The sequence below is a fragment of the Musa acuminata genome, chromosome BXJ2-9 (assembly GCF_036884655.1).
Source record: "Musa acuminata AAA Group cultivar baxijiao chromosome BXJ2-9, Cavendish_Baxijiao_AAA, whole genome shotgun sequence".
NCBI lineage: Eukaryota > Viridiplantae > Streptophyta > Magnoliopsida > Zingiberales > Musaceae > Musa > Musa acuminata.
This window is the reverse complement of record NC_088346.1, coordinates 6,064,478-6,080,807: the sequence shown is the minus strand read 5'-3', so window position 1 is coordinate 6,080,807 and position 16,330 is coordinate 6,064,478. Positions and strand designations below refer to the sequence as shown.

The window sequence follows — 16,330 nt, the reverse complement described above, 5'->3', positions numbered from 1 at the left end:
AGCGTAACATTGGCTCCTTGTACTTACTCATACCATTTAGTATAACAAGTGGACTATTGTGCAAGCAAGCTATGTTCTTCCTCTTCCACAGCATGCTTGTGGTATCTACCACATAAAACTAACGTTAAGGGGTGACACGGCCATGGTTTTATAAGCTGTAATCTTACAAAGGTGTGAGACCCAATGGAAACCATGTCCTACGCCACCGTGAGTGCAATAAAAGTAAAGCTGCTCACTTGCTGGGAAAGATAGAAGTTTCCATAGTGCTGTTGTTGCATGGCATAATGATAACTGGTGGTTCGTTTCAAATCAATGTACGAATTGGTCTGAAGTCTATGCAGATACTGACCATTTGATGCATAATTATGATCTCTTTGCCCTTTTTTTTGGGAAGAAACAAAGAGGTAACAATATGATTCTTTTGTTCCCGCAGTTCCTCTGTTTATCACAGCACAGTGACAGTTAAAATGACATGCGATAAGGCTGCTTTTCGATTGTTTGACACGAAATTGACTTGTGTTGTACCGTCAAACTATGTCAGATATGCCGTCTCTACGTGTGAAGTACGTGATACGATCACATATCGACTGCAAAATGATGTCAAGGTGTCATCATGTAAGACAACATGGGAATGGAAACTTTCAAGTATTCAGAAGGAATTTGACTAAGACATGTTCTAACTCGTGCTAAACATGGAAAACAAGCTCAAGGTTGATCGTTAGGTCTGGATGCTTGTTGTCAGCTGTACCTTCCCAAAGTCCTGTCACACCAATAGATCTCTTTATGTAGTTATTATGAGGAAAAAGGGTTTGGGTATGATATAAACATTTTTTATCGTCTTATCATCATCTAATCCACTCGGAGAGTCTTAACTTTAGTATCAAAAGATCTATAAGCTTGAACTTGTGATCTTGGATATTCTCGTAGGCTATATTGTGACCCATCCATCAGTGTATAGCAAGCAAATTAGAATGGATTCTCCAAGAATACAGCACTGGTTTCACGTTGAGTTCAACAAAGAACGTGACTTCCTTCAATGTTCTTCTGGACTAGCAGCTATTCTTCACTCATTCCATGGATTGATCTTCCGAAGAAAAGTATCGCACTCTGAGGAGGAATCAATTCTCTCCTAAAGCAAAAGAAAAGCCGGCCTCCTTGACCCTACCTTGGACAAAGTCAAGCAAAGGATATAGACATGGTAATGCCAAGGCCTGGGAATTGGTTTATGGCCAACAAATGGTCTTCTGACAGCAACATTATATAAACTCCACATCAATCTGACCACTTCAGAATAAAACCATTTTAATAGACTGATTTGATTCAATGATTTAGTCCCCACAGCAGCATCAAGTGTTCTAGTGAACTAATCAAACAAACTACTTGACACAATAAAGAGACCCTGTGTTTTGAGCAGTCTCCTCAATGTATCCAGCTCTTGACCTCAGATCTGTCAGCTCAAACAGCTTTTCAACAAGCTTAGAAGATTTAGTCATTGAGTTCAATTTGTCAAGTTAATCCAACCATCGATCTCGCAGCACATGATTCGTGGGTCATGTGAAATCTACAAATGATTTCTGAAATGTAAAATATATTGGATAGACTAAAAGCTTGTCATGTTTCTGAAGAAGAAGCATGTGAATCCGTTCTCCATTCAAGTCACAATAACAAGTTGTTCGTATCTTGAGAGAAGTGAGCATTACAAGGAGTAAAGAAGAAAATTGATGAACAGAGAAGAAGATGAACATGGGTTAGCGATAGATCACATCTGTACATAGATGTATGCTTTGTTCTGGTAATGGCAGCGGAAGGGAGCTGACAAATGGATCAGAAGAGCTTCCCCCCTTTCATCTTCATCATTTTCTTGAACTCATCAAAGTTCACCTTGCCATCCCCATCTCTGTCCACCCTCCCTATCATGTCCCTGCAGTCCTCCAACTTTGCCCCTTGCTTCAGCCCCAGAGATTTCAGCACCATGGCCAACTCCTCCGCCGTAATCAGCCCATCTCTGTTCCCATCGAAGACGTCAAACGCCTCTCTCAAATCCGTCTCTTCTTCCTCGTCTCTCGCCACCAAACCCCTCTCATGGCCTCCTTCTTGGTTTCTCCCCAGCTCGGCGTAGAGCTCGCGGAATTCGTCGAGGTCTATGAGGCCATCTCCATTCGCATCGACTCTTTCCATCATGCTCATCACCTCGTTGTCTGTGACAGCGAGGCCCAACCGCCCGAGCGACTCCTCCAGCTCCTTCACGGTGATGAAGCCGTCTCCGTCCTTGTCGAAGGTCGAGAATATGCTTTCGAGCTCATCGTCAACCTCCTCCTCCTCCACTGCTCTTTCTGCTAGCTTTGGTGATGAGAAGGAAGTGGGCAGAAATGAGCAAAGCCATGCTATTAGCTTAGACCCGGGGAGGAAGCGGCGGCAGTTGATGAGGCCGCAGGTGAAGACGAATATGGCAAACAAGAGGAGGAATTCCATTACCTCCCGCTCGGTATGGAGAGGACAAGGCATGGGGAATGGAGGGCTTTGACGAGGAGGAAGAGGGAGATGAACAGAGACTTTAATACGCCTTTTTCCGCGTGGTAGGAAGTACGCATCCCACGAAACCGCGTGAAACCATAATAACGGCCCATCCATTGCCTCGCACGAGGGTTGGGATCCGCTGCGTCATTGAGCCGGCCAAACTTGCGCCGTGCGAAAAGAGAACCACCCGATTCTCTTCAAGATTCGTGAACCTCCTCCTCATCTTCCGAAAACCGTGCCAGACGACATAGGATCCAAATGCTCCTAAGGCCCATCGAGGCCCACGAAGAACAATGGGGGCCTCCCAACCCAAAAAGAAAATGATTAGGACGCTTCGATCCTCTTAAGATTCGTATAATCTAAATTAATCACCGGATCGGGATATATTCTATGCAAGATCATAAATTATTGTGAACTCCAAAAGGGTAAACTGCGTTCGAATGTAATTTGATTTAGTCGATCGTTTACAGATTGAAGAAATGGCCCACGAATACAATGGATCAACGAGTCCAACGGGCCCAATTATTGTCCATTACCGGTCTTCAACAAATAGATGGGCTGTCACCGTTCCCATCGTTCAATCTGCCATGTAGTGCGGTTCGGCCACGGAAGGGACGGCCAATTGGGGTGTCTCCACCCCCATTTCGAGACGGGGGGATGGCATGCCGCCGCCATGGGGACCAGAAGCCCGCACCCGCGTTCACGTATTAACTCCGCGACGGACACAGCGGTGTGCCATCACATGCTTCCATGTGACCACTGCGGCCGCGTCTGCCCCCTCCCTCGCGCTCTTCCTTCCTCTGCTCCCCATGGGCAGCTCTCTGAATGCTCCATAGGGCTCATCAGTTAAAAGCACGCAATCCGTCGTACCCTTCCTCCACACGAATCTCTTCCACGTGATCCAGCATCTTGCATCCAGTTTATAATCCTACCTTGCCTTTTTCTTTTCCGTACAGAATTGATCGTAGAATATCACAATTATGATTTTGTGCGACCAACATAATGCGATGATATGATTTAGAATGGAGTTGATAGAGCATATTCCGGTATTATCCCCCCGATCGTAATCAACTGTCACGTCAAAGTCGACATGGTGCTTCATGCTAACATGACGTGCTACGTTAACGCGACACCTCGAACCCGTACAAGACAGTTATTTGCACTTGCGTCTCCTACCGATTGCACCCATGCCGACTAAGGCTGTACGAGGTGGCGTTGTACCGTATAGAGCAGCTTGAGAAGCATGAAGCGATATCGTATGACGCAGGATCGAGCATATCGATCAACGCCTGCATAGGACATACAGACCAATAGCCTAAGATATCAGCGGGCATTAATTGATCGTAAACCTTCGATTGCGGATATAAAAGTCGATCTCTAGGCCAATGTAGAGGTTATACTTTGAACATTCAATCTTACCATCACTTCTTCTTAGTGACGTGAGTTTCGAAGTGGTCGAGATGAAAAATCCACTCCTGACCCCTAACCTATGTGCAGAAACCAGAGTTATGCACGAAAGGGTAGAGCATTGCAAAACACATCTCAACTTGATCTTCCTGGACTCATCAGCTACGACGTAAAGTTGTAAAACAAAATGGAGTTTGTATCTTTTGTTGTGCTGTTGTAGCATCATTATGCTAAGGTTCAACTGATGAGAATTTATTACACCGGCAAGCATTTATATTCCACAAGAACGTGCTAAATTAAAGTTTAGAGGTGCAAATTAGATATAAGATGAATATAGATTTAGCAATATGATTTAGTGTGGCTACACGTTTACAGTTGGGATTGTTCCCAAGGCAGACTTGATTGGATGATAAACTCTACGAATCTGACACTTGACATTTGATGTGATCGGCACAATATTTGTCCTTTTGTCGATCCAGACCTAAACATCACCGAGTAAGCATTTGTGGCATTTCTCTACACCTTCGGTGGCAAAGACAATAGGGATCCAATTAGGGCCCTCAAATAATTCACCTTTATTTTCTTCCCCTATTCTTCTGACACTCTTCTCTCTCTCTCTCTCTCTCTCTCTCTCTCTCTATTTCTCTCTCTCTCTCTGCAAAGCATGCCAAGGACAGAGAAGGCTTCTGATAGGCCAGAGATGACATTCATGCAATGTGGTCCACCAAAAGTTCCAGATCACATCTACTCTTTCCTGTTTATTCTGATTTTTTTTCATATATATCCTTGCAAGTTTGGCAACATTGCATTTCAAATATATATTCTCCGAATATTAAGATCCCGCATGTTAAATTGAAGATGCTAACTAGCTTACTTTGTTAGATCGGTACAAGATTTTGAGACTAAAATTCATCTTTATAGCTTATCTTTTCAAAAAATATATATTATAATTATGATCGATATTGGTTTGTTTGAGTTAAAAAAATCTACTTTGTTACTAATGATTTAGCATTATAATGCATTTGTAAAATTAGAGTTCATCTAATAAATTAAATGCATCGATAATGAAGATTAATCATAATATCATATACCAAATTTAAGCTTTTGGAGGAATATACATATATATATATATATATATATATATATGTCAAATTAAAATGTAAAGGGATATATGTGGAAATTTGATTTCTATTTTTACCTCCAGCAGACACACATTGAAATCACTTTTATGATAACTTCTAGAGAACAAATGGACACAGCTCACACAGAGATCTTATAAGTATTGTTGGTCACACCATTGAGTATGGAGTGAGTAGCTCCTTGTAATAACCATGAGAATGGGGAGGATTGGAGTTGCTGCATTCCAAGTCCATGCCATTCCCTTCCACAGCTTTCTTGAACTTCTCTTGTACAAAACCTCCAAAAACACAGGTAGGAGGGAGAGAAGAAGAGGGTCAAGAAAGCTGTGGGAAGGGATGGCAATTCAGGACTTCTTTCAAAGAGGAAACACTCTTCAGCACTCACAAGCATTCTTCAGGAGCAGACACATCCCATGGGTAGGTGAATTTTGTGAATTCCTCCTTGAAATTTCAGCATTAGTCGATGAATTCTTCTTTGTTTGTGTTTCAGTAAGATTTGTGCACATTACATGAAAACTCTTGTGTCATGACATCCAAAGAGATCTATTGATTTTGAGCTCCTGCAGTCTTGATTTCCGAGAAGGAGATTCAGAATCAGCAAAGACGAAATCATTCCAAGTTACTCAGACTTTACAAGGTAAAAAATCTATATGGTCCATGAGAATTTTGCTTCACTCGACTATGGGAAAGACATTAATTTTATGGTTGGATATATATATTTTTTCTTTTATGTTTGCTATTCTGTTCATTGAAATGTAAGATTGTATGATGTATCAGAAAACTTGTGCCATAATGACCATCCAATTCACATTAACTAGGATCAAAATCTATCCCTTTCATGGTCATCAAGAACTAGTATGGGAAGGAAAATTTGCAGGTTTGTCTTCCTTCATCATTCTTTTGTGATCAGAGAATCACTCTGGACTTTGGAGGGAGATCAGCAGCCACTTTCTGGAAAGCTGAGGTTTGTGGATGATTTGAGCAATTCCATATCCTCTCAGTTTACAGAGAGACTGCAGCAGCTGTTGTGATGTCCACTCAAGCTCTTCTTAGTTTCTAGGAAATATCATCCCTTAATGGTTATGTTGCTTCCCTCCCGTCCACACTTTGCATGAGCCATGTGAGATGCTGACCTTCTTCCTGGGCAGAAAAAAATGATGTCGTCTGTGGTCAGCTGAGTAGAAACAAAAACATAGGATTCTTTGATGAGGACAGAACTGGTCTATGTTAAACTTAGCTAGTTTGATCATGTCCATCCATGTTCAGCTTTTGTGCAAGCTGAGTGGTGGTCTGCTCATCTGGCCTCGGCTGCAGGAGATGATGCATTGCACTCAGCTGCAAATATTTTATCTTATCTGCATCCGATCAAATGATGGAAATGAACATACTGCAGGGAGTCTAAGCTTTACATGAGGAAGTGATCTGCCAAAGAGGTGAGAAAATGTTCAGCTTCCTCAAATTGGTTTGGAAATGGCTGTGGTCAAAATTTCATCATACCAATTTTCTCTCATGAGTAACATAATTCAGACAATGAGGATTTAGCTGACAAAGAAGAACTTCCATGCTTGAGCCATGAACACACAAACACTCACCCATATTTGAATATGGGAATTAGATGCTTCCAAATCCACGGTTTTAGGGTTCATCATTGCTGCCACCAGAGCAATCCTTCAGATATGGTCCCGCTGCCGGCTGCTGTCTTCAGCACCACACTCTTCTTTTTCCTTTTTCCCGTGGTAAAACTGCAGCAGGCTACCTTTTTGGGCCATTATTCTCCTAATCTTAACAAAGCCTTGGCCTCACCCCATGATGTCACCCAGAGCTTTTGTAGCTTGTGCCTGTCGGCTTCCAAGAACAAGCAATCGCATCTCCATCTCCAGGTCTCTGATTGGGCAGATCAAAGAATTTTTTTCTCTCTCTGTCCTCTTTCTTCCTCGTGAAAACCTGCCCCAGTAATTTGCAAGCACTTGCATCAAGCTCAGCAATCGCCCACGTAATAAACAGTTTCCAAAGAACAATCTTGATGGAGAGATATGCCCAGTGAAGCTTTTTGCAAGCCTGCACAGCTTGCTGAACTCTTGCCAAAGTATGGATGGTGCATGAGGCGTAGGAATCGGGGTGGCAGATTGTAGAAGATCCCAATTCTTATTCAAATTGGCATGCTATAGTTATCTATTATAATGACAAACATATATCTAAAAGCCAAGAAAGAGCTCTGAGAGTTCTCAGATACACAAATAAAAGGCCCATCTGATATCTCTGCAATTCATATCCAGTAGAGATGAACTGAAATAATAAATAGTATCGAGCACCATCTTAGTTACAGATCTTGCCACAAGCGGAGGCACATACCACGTAATAATAAATTTGTCTAACAACGTCCACAAAGTGGGGAAACTCAAATCAATATAATGCATGGCGCACGCTCAATAGTTGTTGGTTCACGACATTAAACCAATCATGGAAAAAGGTAAAAACAAAATCACAACGCGCTCTACCTGATACAGGATGGCAAAGTGATGCCATGGCATACAAACGCAAGCACGATGTAAATTATAACCAGGATAAGTAATATCAGAGCAACCCTGCAAGATGTAAAAGCTGTTAAAGTAAGACAATGTACTTATGATCAACTAAAAGCTGAAAGCTTATGGGAAAGAATAAACAAAAGACTAGTTATACATGTAAAGACATTAAGAAGGCATCTTAAGAATAATAATCTGTACAATACCAAGTTATGCACTTGAATGAATGCCAGAAACAGGAAGACATGAAATAACAACTTATGGATGATAGAGCGTCACATTAGCAATTATAGACCATTTGACCTAGCCCAACTATTTACTATAAAGTGAATACTATTATGGTGACTATACAAGTGAAGTAGAAAACAATAAAAAAATCAATAGTTAAGTAGCAGAAAAAATAAACTTTGCAATGCTATGGCTTAATGTTACCTCATATCTTCAAATATGCATAGGTTACTGAAGAAAGTATGTTGTGTCATTTGAACTTTATCCAAATAGAAGCAACTCGATTTTTAGGTAGCCTCACACATAGCCATTATGTTAGAGGGGAATTCATGCAACCATATTTTATTAAGAAAGAGCTGATGAAACAAGTAAAAAGAAATCAGTTGGTAAAGTGTCTATTCAAAAGTTAAATAATTCAATTGAGAGTTAATAGTTGTACTGACAAATTATTCAGTAGTCAAGAGATGGGATTTTGATAAAGCACATTTTGGCATGCGGTAGAAATTGAAAGTTGGATATGGTTTTATTACACCAAAAACTTGAGTCCTTCGAGGCACTGATAAATCAAGAACATGTTGAATAAGAGTTGTTATTCATCTTTTTATCATCATGATTGTCATCTCACCTCTGTATTGATAATAGTTGTTATGGCTGATCTTCACTAAAACAGATTTAATAATTGAAGACCCAATTTAAACATTTCTCTGGGACAGAAAAACAGCAATCTCAATCAACCAGAATCATAGAAATTGAATATTCCAAATCCTTCTAGTTCAAACCATAGAAAGCATTTGTGATGAATGTGCTGGGTCTGGCGGAAAGGTCTTATATTCTCGTAGAAGAAGAAAACACAAACTCTACTTTAAAGTTCAAAACAATTAAGTGACATAAAAACCATCTACATAATGCATGCTCATCATCCCTAGCTTTCTATTTTTGCATAGCTAATGTAAAGTTAAAAAGAAGTCAATCTAATGATATCATAAAATTAAATGCATGGAAACCACAGGGAAACAAAAAATTTAGGTGGGCAAATTGCATACGTGAGCTTAACATTTCGCCACCAGACAGTATTCCGAAAACGACGGGCTTGTTTTCTAAAGCGAACTGTATTTCCTTGCATGTTTGCAGTTTTGTCAACCAGCAATTCCAATCGTTCTCCTCTTTCTAGTACTTTGTCAATATTCTCTATCATGACGTTGCGTACCTGCCTCATATAAAGTCATCATATTTAGCAATTATTAAATGGTCAAAACATTAAGAGATAGATCTGACCGGACACTGCTGAAATTTCAGATTAAGAAAAGAAGTAATTTAGACAAAGAATTTAAGCTGAGAGGTAGAACTGATTAGACATTGCTAGTAATCAATACAGGGCCACACTATGTTTTGTTGTCAGTAAAAAATAATAGCATATAATTAGCAAATTAAAATTAATAAACCTGATCAAATATAGCGTGCCAGGCCTACGGAAGTCACCAGCCAGCATGATGCTTTGGCATGTCATGCTGACTCCTGTGAATTCATGTGCGAAGGCACACTTCATATATGTGTGTGCTAAAGATGACTTAGAAGGGAAGTTTTCTGGTATTGCATCAATTCCCAAAAGCCCACAAAAAGAGACCTTTAGAACTCTACAAATATGACTCCAAATATAAATAACATGTTAAGTTATTTAACAAATATAATAATTATATTAAGATTCACAGCCTCCAAATAAACTGAAAATTGGACTCGAGAAACTCATTGAATCATCAAGTAAAACTAGTGACAAAACACACATGAAAATAATAGGAAAAAAATTCTAAATCAATTACAACTAGGATTTGATGAGAGAACCAAATTATTCATTTCCTTTCCTCGGTTAACTTTGAGTGGGTTGAGAATGATCGGTCATAATTATCCATCCTTTTCCAAGGTGAAAGGCCAGGCCTCCGTAACTAAATTACACTCATCTTATCTGTCCTCACTTCTTAGTATGATACCAACACCCTACAAGGTACCAAGTGTTAGTTATAATGTTGTACTGGTCAACACTGCCTGGACCACTACAAGCAAAGATATGTGTGTGTGTGTGTGTGTGTGTGTGTGTATACATACATACATACATACATACATGTATATATATATAGAGAGAGAGAGAGAGGGAGAGAGAGAAGGGAGCAAAAGAGGGAAGAGACATGTAATGCATGAAATCTTGAGAGAATAACTTGCTCTAGTGATGACAAAGGGAGGCGAGGTCACTATCGGAGAATATGGTGAAGCCAACAATCCTATTGATGGAGATGACGTTACGGAGTGAGGAGCAAGGGGTGGCAGAAAGCAAGGATGACATTGTGATCTGAACCAAACCTAGTGGTAGGCATCATTGGCTAAGGAAGATGCAGATGAGGAAAACAATTCCACTAACACCACGGTTGAGGAAGAAGTGGAGGAGATATAGGCGAAAGCAAAGGAGGAGGAGGAGAAGAAAGAGAAAAGGAGAGGTAGAAAGAGCAGAAAGGAGAATAAACAGAAGAAAATTGAAAAAGAAAAGCTAAATCAGTCACCAACATATATGGGGGGGGTCTTCAAAACAAAAATGAACAAATGAAAAAGATGAGGACACCAAGTGATATACTCAATTTCAAACAGACAGAGGTTAACATAGCAACTAACCATGTCTGTTGGGTGTGAATATGGATCCAAGCATGTAACATGGCTCTTACTCAAAGTCTACAATAAGGGATGCAGTTTAAAACGTTCCAATATTTAGAAACAACCATGCAGATTCATTTTATGCTAATAAGTCCAAGATACTTAAAGATGAAAATTATGCTATATGACAAAGATTGAAATTTCAGCTAGCATGAGAATAGTTCATGCCAAGGCTATGCTAAGTAACCATGTCACCATGTCAATGGTAACTAATTAAACTAAAAGCCAATTTTCGGAGCATGCCGACCATATTATGTGAGTCATGTTAGGTCATTCACTTACCACAACCCTATGCCACCATATTAAACATTGATATATGTACAACTCATACATACAATATGATCAAAATTCTTGTATCTAGAAATGTTATACGCATTAAAAGAATAAATACGTTCAAGATTATTTAAAAGCCAATTTAATATACGTAAAAAATTATATCAAAAATTTATAACTTTTTTCATTCCTCTTTTCTTTTATACTCTGCACTTTTCTCCTTTCTACTCCTTTTTCTACCTTTCTGCTATCTTATCTTTTTGGTACTATAACTCACAAGTCATAAATTTTGGTAACCCTTGACTCATAACTCTCACTCCTTTGCATTCTTTCTTTTATCTCTCCCCTTTCTCCCTCTTTCTCACTCCCTTTGACAGAAACAACAATAACGTGAGAGTATTTGACAAACACAAGAACTACATTAAGCTTATCCACTAAGTACATAGTGTAGTATTAAAGACCAAACTACATTAAGTAAATAGTTTTTGATAAATACAAGAAATTCATTGTTGAGCAGATCAAACAAACTAGATTGTGCGGTTAAAACAATGTCTGTTTGACTAACACAGACGTGAAGAAAAATGCATAACATAGATTATAACTTGATTAATATCATATGTTGTACTCTACCTGGCTCATCTCACCCTTGATGCGATTCATCCTATCTGCATCAGGGTCATTTGTATAGTAATCTATCTGTTGACCCAAAACCCTGGAAAACTCATCATTCATTCCATAAGCAGGAGCTATATGACAAGCACGACCATATGTCTTGACAAATCTTCCATGAATATCCTCAAGAAATGCAAAAGGGATTCGTCCTATATGGGTCATCAACAAATAAAAATGTCACATGTAGTGAAAATTGTCTAAAGAAGCAACTTACTTCAGAAAGCAACAGTGTCCCAGCAGAATTCAAACTATCGAGTTTCCCCTTCAAATGTGAAAAACATCACTGTAGGACAATATCCACTTTGAGGGATACAATAAAAAATGATATATGCATTGATCATGTTGAATTTGAATTAGACTAAGCAAAAGCAAAGTAGTTAACACCCTGGGATCTAAACATTTCTGAGAACTAATCAAGAGTCAGCAAAAAAATAAAAATCTATAAAAGAAAACTAAATTGATTTTGCAGGTTGAATTGGATTATATAGATATATGTTACATTTGGGTGGGTCTTAGCTTGGTTTTTGGACAACCTTAACCCAACTGAAATTAGTGTCAAGTCAAAACCTATGTAACCTTAACTGATCCCACCCAGCCCAATTATTTGATTATTACCTTCATTTGTCTGAATAATTAATTTTGCATACTCCTGTAAAATAATTCATGGACAAATATAATTTTCAGAAGGATTATATCAAAGCACCCTAAATTTAAGACTTATTTGTATCATCAGATTTATTGCCAAAGCGATCTAGAAATATCATCTTTTGCATCAAAAACTTTAAAATCCTTATGGGATATTTGATTGTTAGTGACGCAAAATGCAGATATGATGATTTCTTGTGGAAGAGTTAAAGACAATTCCTCACGTGAGAAGCAAGCAAGAGACATCTGCTCATAGTATAGTAATAATTTACGTGTGCTTTATGAGTTTCACTCCTAGGGCAATGACGTATATTTTTATGTTAAATTGGCAGAATATGTTGTAACATGTATTCACTTTCTGACTCATACAAATAACAGCGACACCCACGTTTGTTTTGGTCGATATGGCTAGATGGACAAGAGCGCACTTTTAGAAGGACAGAATAAACAGCTTTTTTTTATATACTTGTTTAGTATTCTACTTGTTGCTTCAGATCTCTCGCCAGGGTCATCAAATCTATCTCTAATTTCCGTTACCTTTAAATCGTTTCGTATTGGTTTCTCAATCCAATTTATGATGAGATTATCAGCGTAGTTTATCCGATCAAAATGATGAAACCCATTCTAGACCCTCCGGGGTCGGTTCTTCTTCTTTTCCTATTTCAAGAAAAAGATTATCTTGATGGAATGAGACCGATCAACCCATTTTAAATCCTGCAGGCTCGGTTCCTTTTCATTCTTCTTTTGCCTCTTCAGAAAAGCAATAACTCGATGGAAATCAAACAATAAAAAGAAGGGGTCGGAAGGGTATGGAGGAGGAGAGGAAGGAGGACTCACTGCCAGCTGTGTCGTCGGCGACGCAGAGGACGGTGATGCCGTCGGTGCGCTTGACGTGGAAGACGTAGCGGTCCTGGGAGTAGGAGACGTGCGTGTCTTGGTCACCGGGGATGCGTTCCAGGATCTGTCGCGCTACAGCGCTCGCGTTCGTGCCCGCCCCGCTGAACTCCACCAGCACTACCGACCCCCGCGCCACCAGAGCGTAGAGGATCGCCATCCCCCTCCCTCTCTTCCCTTGATCTGCCTCTCTAAATGTATAATTAGTTATATAGAAATATCTCAATAGAGGAGGAGGGGAGGTGGGGGGGGAGACAAAAAGAGGGAGGGGAAAGGGGTAAAAGGAGACGCGATGGGCCAGAGATGACCCTGCGAGAATAATAATGTAGAGGAGGCCGCGATGGGGTGGTCTCGTTTTCCGCCTTTCGAGGATGGACGGCACAGCGAGACAGCGCGGCTTGGGGTGGTGGAGACGCTCAACTCAACAAGCGCACCTCAGAACGTGGGGTCCACAATGCGCAGGTTCTGACGCTGAGGTAGGACTTCGAGCGGTGACCGTTTGAGGATCGAAACTGTACGTGTTGTCTTAATAATTAATAAAGCGGCTTTGCCCGTTAATTCCCAGACAGCTGTCTCGATAATTCATCCTATTTAAATCATAAATATTGGGATCGGAATTCAAAATTAATTTCATATTAACTATAAAAATGTTGAGCAAATTATTTTTAAAAAAATTCCTTATTTTTATTTTTTTTCCTATTAGCTTTTTTTTTTCATTTATTTCTATAGAATTTTTTTTATTTTTTAAAAAATAAAATTATGATCTCTAAGCACAAAGTTAATATTAGGAGCGGATGCGATGATAAACGACGATGAGGGTAAAGGTGTACACGCAAGGATAACAACGACGACGAGAATGATGATAATGAGTATGGGAATACATACGCAATGATAGTAATGAGAGCACATGAGCGAGGAAACCGATGAGAGAACACAAGCAAAGATGGTGATGAGGACACACAGGTGATAATAACGATGATAATGAGGATACACGAGAGATGCACTATGGAGGCGACAAACGAGCAATTATTTTTTTTTTAGGAAATAAGGGGCTATCGGAATAAATGGAAAAGGATGTTACTTTAGAAAAAAGTAAAAAAAAAAGTGCTTTTTAGAATTTGTCCAAAAATATTTATATTATATTATCAATGATTGAGTACATATTTTTTCAAATAATTTTATACATAGTTGGCTAAACAATCATTACTCGTCCTAATCATCAGATCGAACGGGTCAATGCCAATCAAATCAAATGATCGGAGTGGGGAGGAATGGATAGGGCAATCTGATTCTTCTCCTCCCCCCGAATTTGTCACCTGCATCGTAGCCCTCTTGCGAGGAAAGAAAGGGCACGAAGGCAATAACGGGTTTGACAAGGGCTAATGGGTCCATGGAGGCAATGACAATCCTTGCACGAGGTGAGGCGCACAAGGGTGGAGTTCCTCGTATCCCCTCCTTCCTCGCGTAAGAGTTGTAAGCGACATATTCGACGGGGCAAAGAGAAGGGAAAGAAGAGGTGAGGGGGGTAGCATAGGTTCGTGGCGGCTCTTGCACCCCCTCCTTTCACGAACATCTGTTACGAGCGAGCATGACGAGGGTAACGTATGCAACGGGTCCAATAAAGATAGAGGTAAAATAGTTATTTGTAAAAAAAAATACTATGTGAGATTTTTTTTGCACTGCATAAAATTTTTAAATGTTGAAGCTGTTTTTTTGGGATTTGCCCTTTCTTATATTCAATCATGCGACATTTATTTTTCTTGAGAAATTTATATATGTCCATGCAAAATAATAAAATATCAAAATTATTCTTTCATACTCTGAACCATCAAATATAAAGTAAAAAAAATTGATAAACTATTTTCATGGAACTTATCGTTTGTTTTTTCAGATTACAATTTAAATTATTCATTTGTCCTTTTCAAATACGCTCTTCAAAACCAATCCGCCATTCACGAGAATTACTTTCCAACAATATTATACAACTCAGTCTTTATGAACACTACTCAAGCAGTTTGATCTACTCCTCACCACCTCTCAATAAAAGGTGAAAATATTAACGGGAAAGAAAAAAAAACTCAAGAGGATTGTGGTTTTTGGAAATTTTATTGCACTTGAGAGGCTACATTACGAGAAAAAATGAATAATGTCAGAACTTGCAAATGTTCTAAGTTGACAAATAGAGCTTCCATTTAACTTGCAATAGTAGGTGTTTCGACAATACGTATAAGGCTAACAGTAGACTCATCTTTTGTTTGCAGGTATAGTTTATGATGTCGCACGACTATAATCGATCGAGATTGCGAATGAGCTCAGCATGCAGGAGGAGAACACTATTGGCTGCGTCCATATGCGGATTGATTCTAAACTCTATCATGGCTGATGTTCTCATCAGGCATGCGACGTTGGCTTGATGAATTTTGACCAACGTTCGGAAAACACGCATGGTTTGCTCGTGCCACCGAATCGTTTTGTTTTCGGCGATAGCAAAATCAATTAGGTGCATCACATCGGATTGGGCTTCTAATTGCGTCCAATTCAGCCACCTGCCTCCATAGTTCATCCTATGTAAATCATAAATATTGCTAAATTAATTGCATATTAACTTAGTGGATAAAAATATTGAGCAAATTCTCCAAGGAAAAACCTCCTATTTTTTTTTCTCGATTAAGGCTCCCTTTTCTAGTTATTCTTGTAAAAATATTTTTTTTATTTTTTTAAATATAAAATTATCTTTGACCTCTTTGTCAATCGATTTCACCCCACCTTGCATGCACCTTCACTCTCGTCGCCTCCGAGCATGGAGCTAACATTAGGAGCAGAGGCGATGATTGCGACCATGAGGGCGAGGGTGCATAGGTGAAAACAATGATGAGAGTGATTGACACGGGAGTGCTTAATTTGCTACAATATGCTCATATAGACCTTGCTGATGCTATGGTATATTTTTCATCGTGCATCATAGTTTTCAACTCGGTATACTTAATTATAACAGCTCATGAGCATATTCCATACACAAAGATATAGTTGTCTTAAGATGCTTTTTTTCATAACCAAGGAATAAATTAAAGAAGTTGGTTACTAGCTATAAAACACTTAATTTCAAATTTTCCTATGTATGAAGGGTTGTTTCATGAACTAGTACTTATTTTGGTGTTTAGGGATTATAAAAAACTTTAGAAACTAAGGATATTGGCATAAGCTCTCTTGGAGTACTTTTTTAAACTCTGTATCTCTTAGATGCGCCCTTGAGTGATGAGTTTTTTGCTTTCAGTTCTATATCATTATTTATTATCCTTATGGTGGTGATCTTTATATATCCCTTTGTGATTT

General features: G+C 39.2%; 2 protein-coding genes across 2 annotated transcripts; both read right to left on the bottom strand.

Annotated features, from left to right (window-relative positions):
* Positions 1-1,475: 1,475 nt before the first annotated feature.
* LOC103997381 (calmodulin-like protein 7) lies at positions 1,476-2,557 on the bottom strand. Its single transcript, XM_009418579.3, has one exon. The coding sequence runs from the start codon at positions 2,503-2,505 to the stop codon at positions 1,825-1,827; it is 681 nt and encodes a 226-aa protein (XP_009416854.2). The 5' UTR covers positions 2,506-2,557; the 3' UTR covers positions 1,476-1,824.
* A 4,736-nt stretch (positions 2,558-7,293) lies between these two features.
* LOC135622822 (vesicle-associated membrane protein 711-like) lies at positions 7,294-13,336 on the bottom strand. Its single transcript, XM_065125024.1, has 4 exons — positions 12,941-13,336; positions 11,417-11,607; positions 8,860-9,023; positions 7,294-7,648 (listed from the first exon to the last, which is right to left on the bottom strand). Exons 1-4 carry the CDS (start codon positions 13,155-13,157, stop codon positions 7,558-7,560), a joined length of 663 nt encoding a protein of 220 aa, XP_064981096.1. The 5' UTR covers positions 13,158-13,336; the 3' UTR covers positions 7,294-7,557.
* Positions 13,337-16,330: the final 2,994 nt, after the last annotated feature.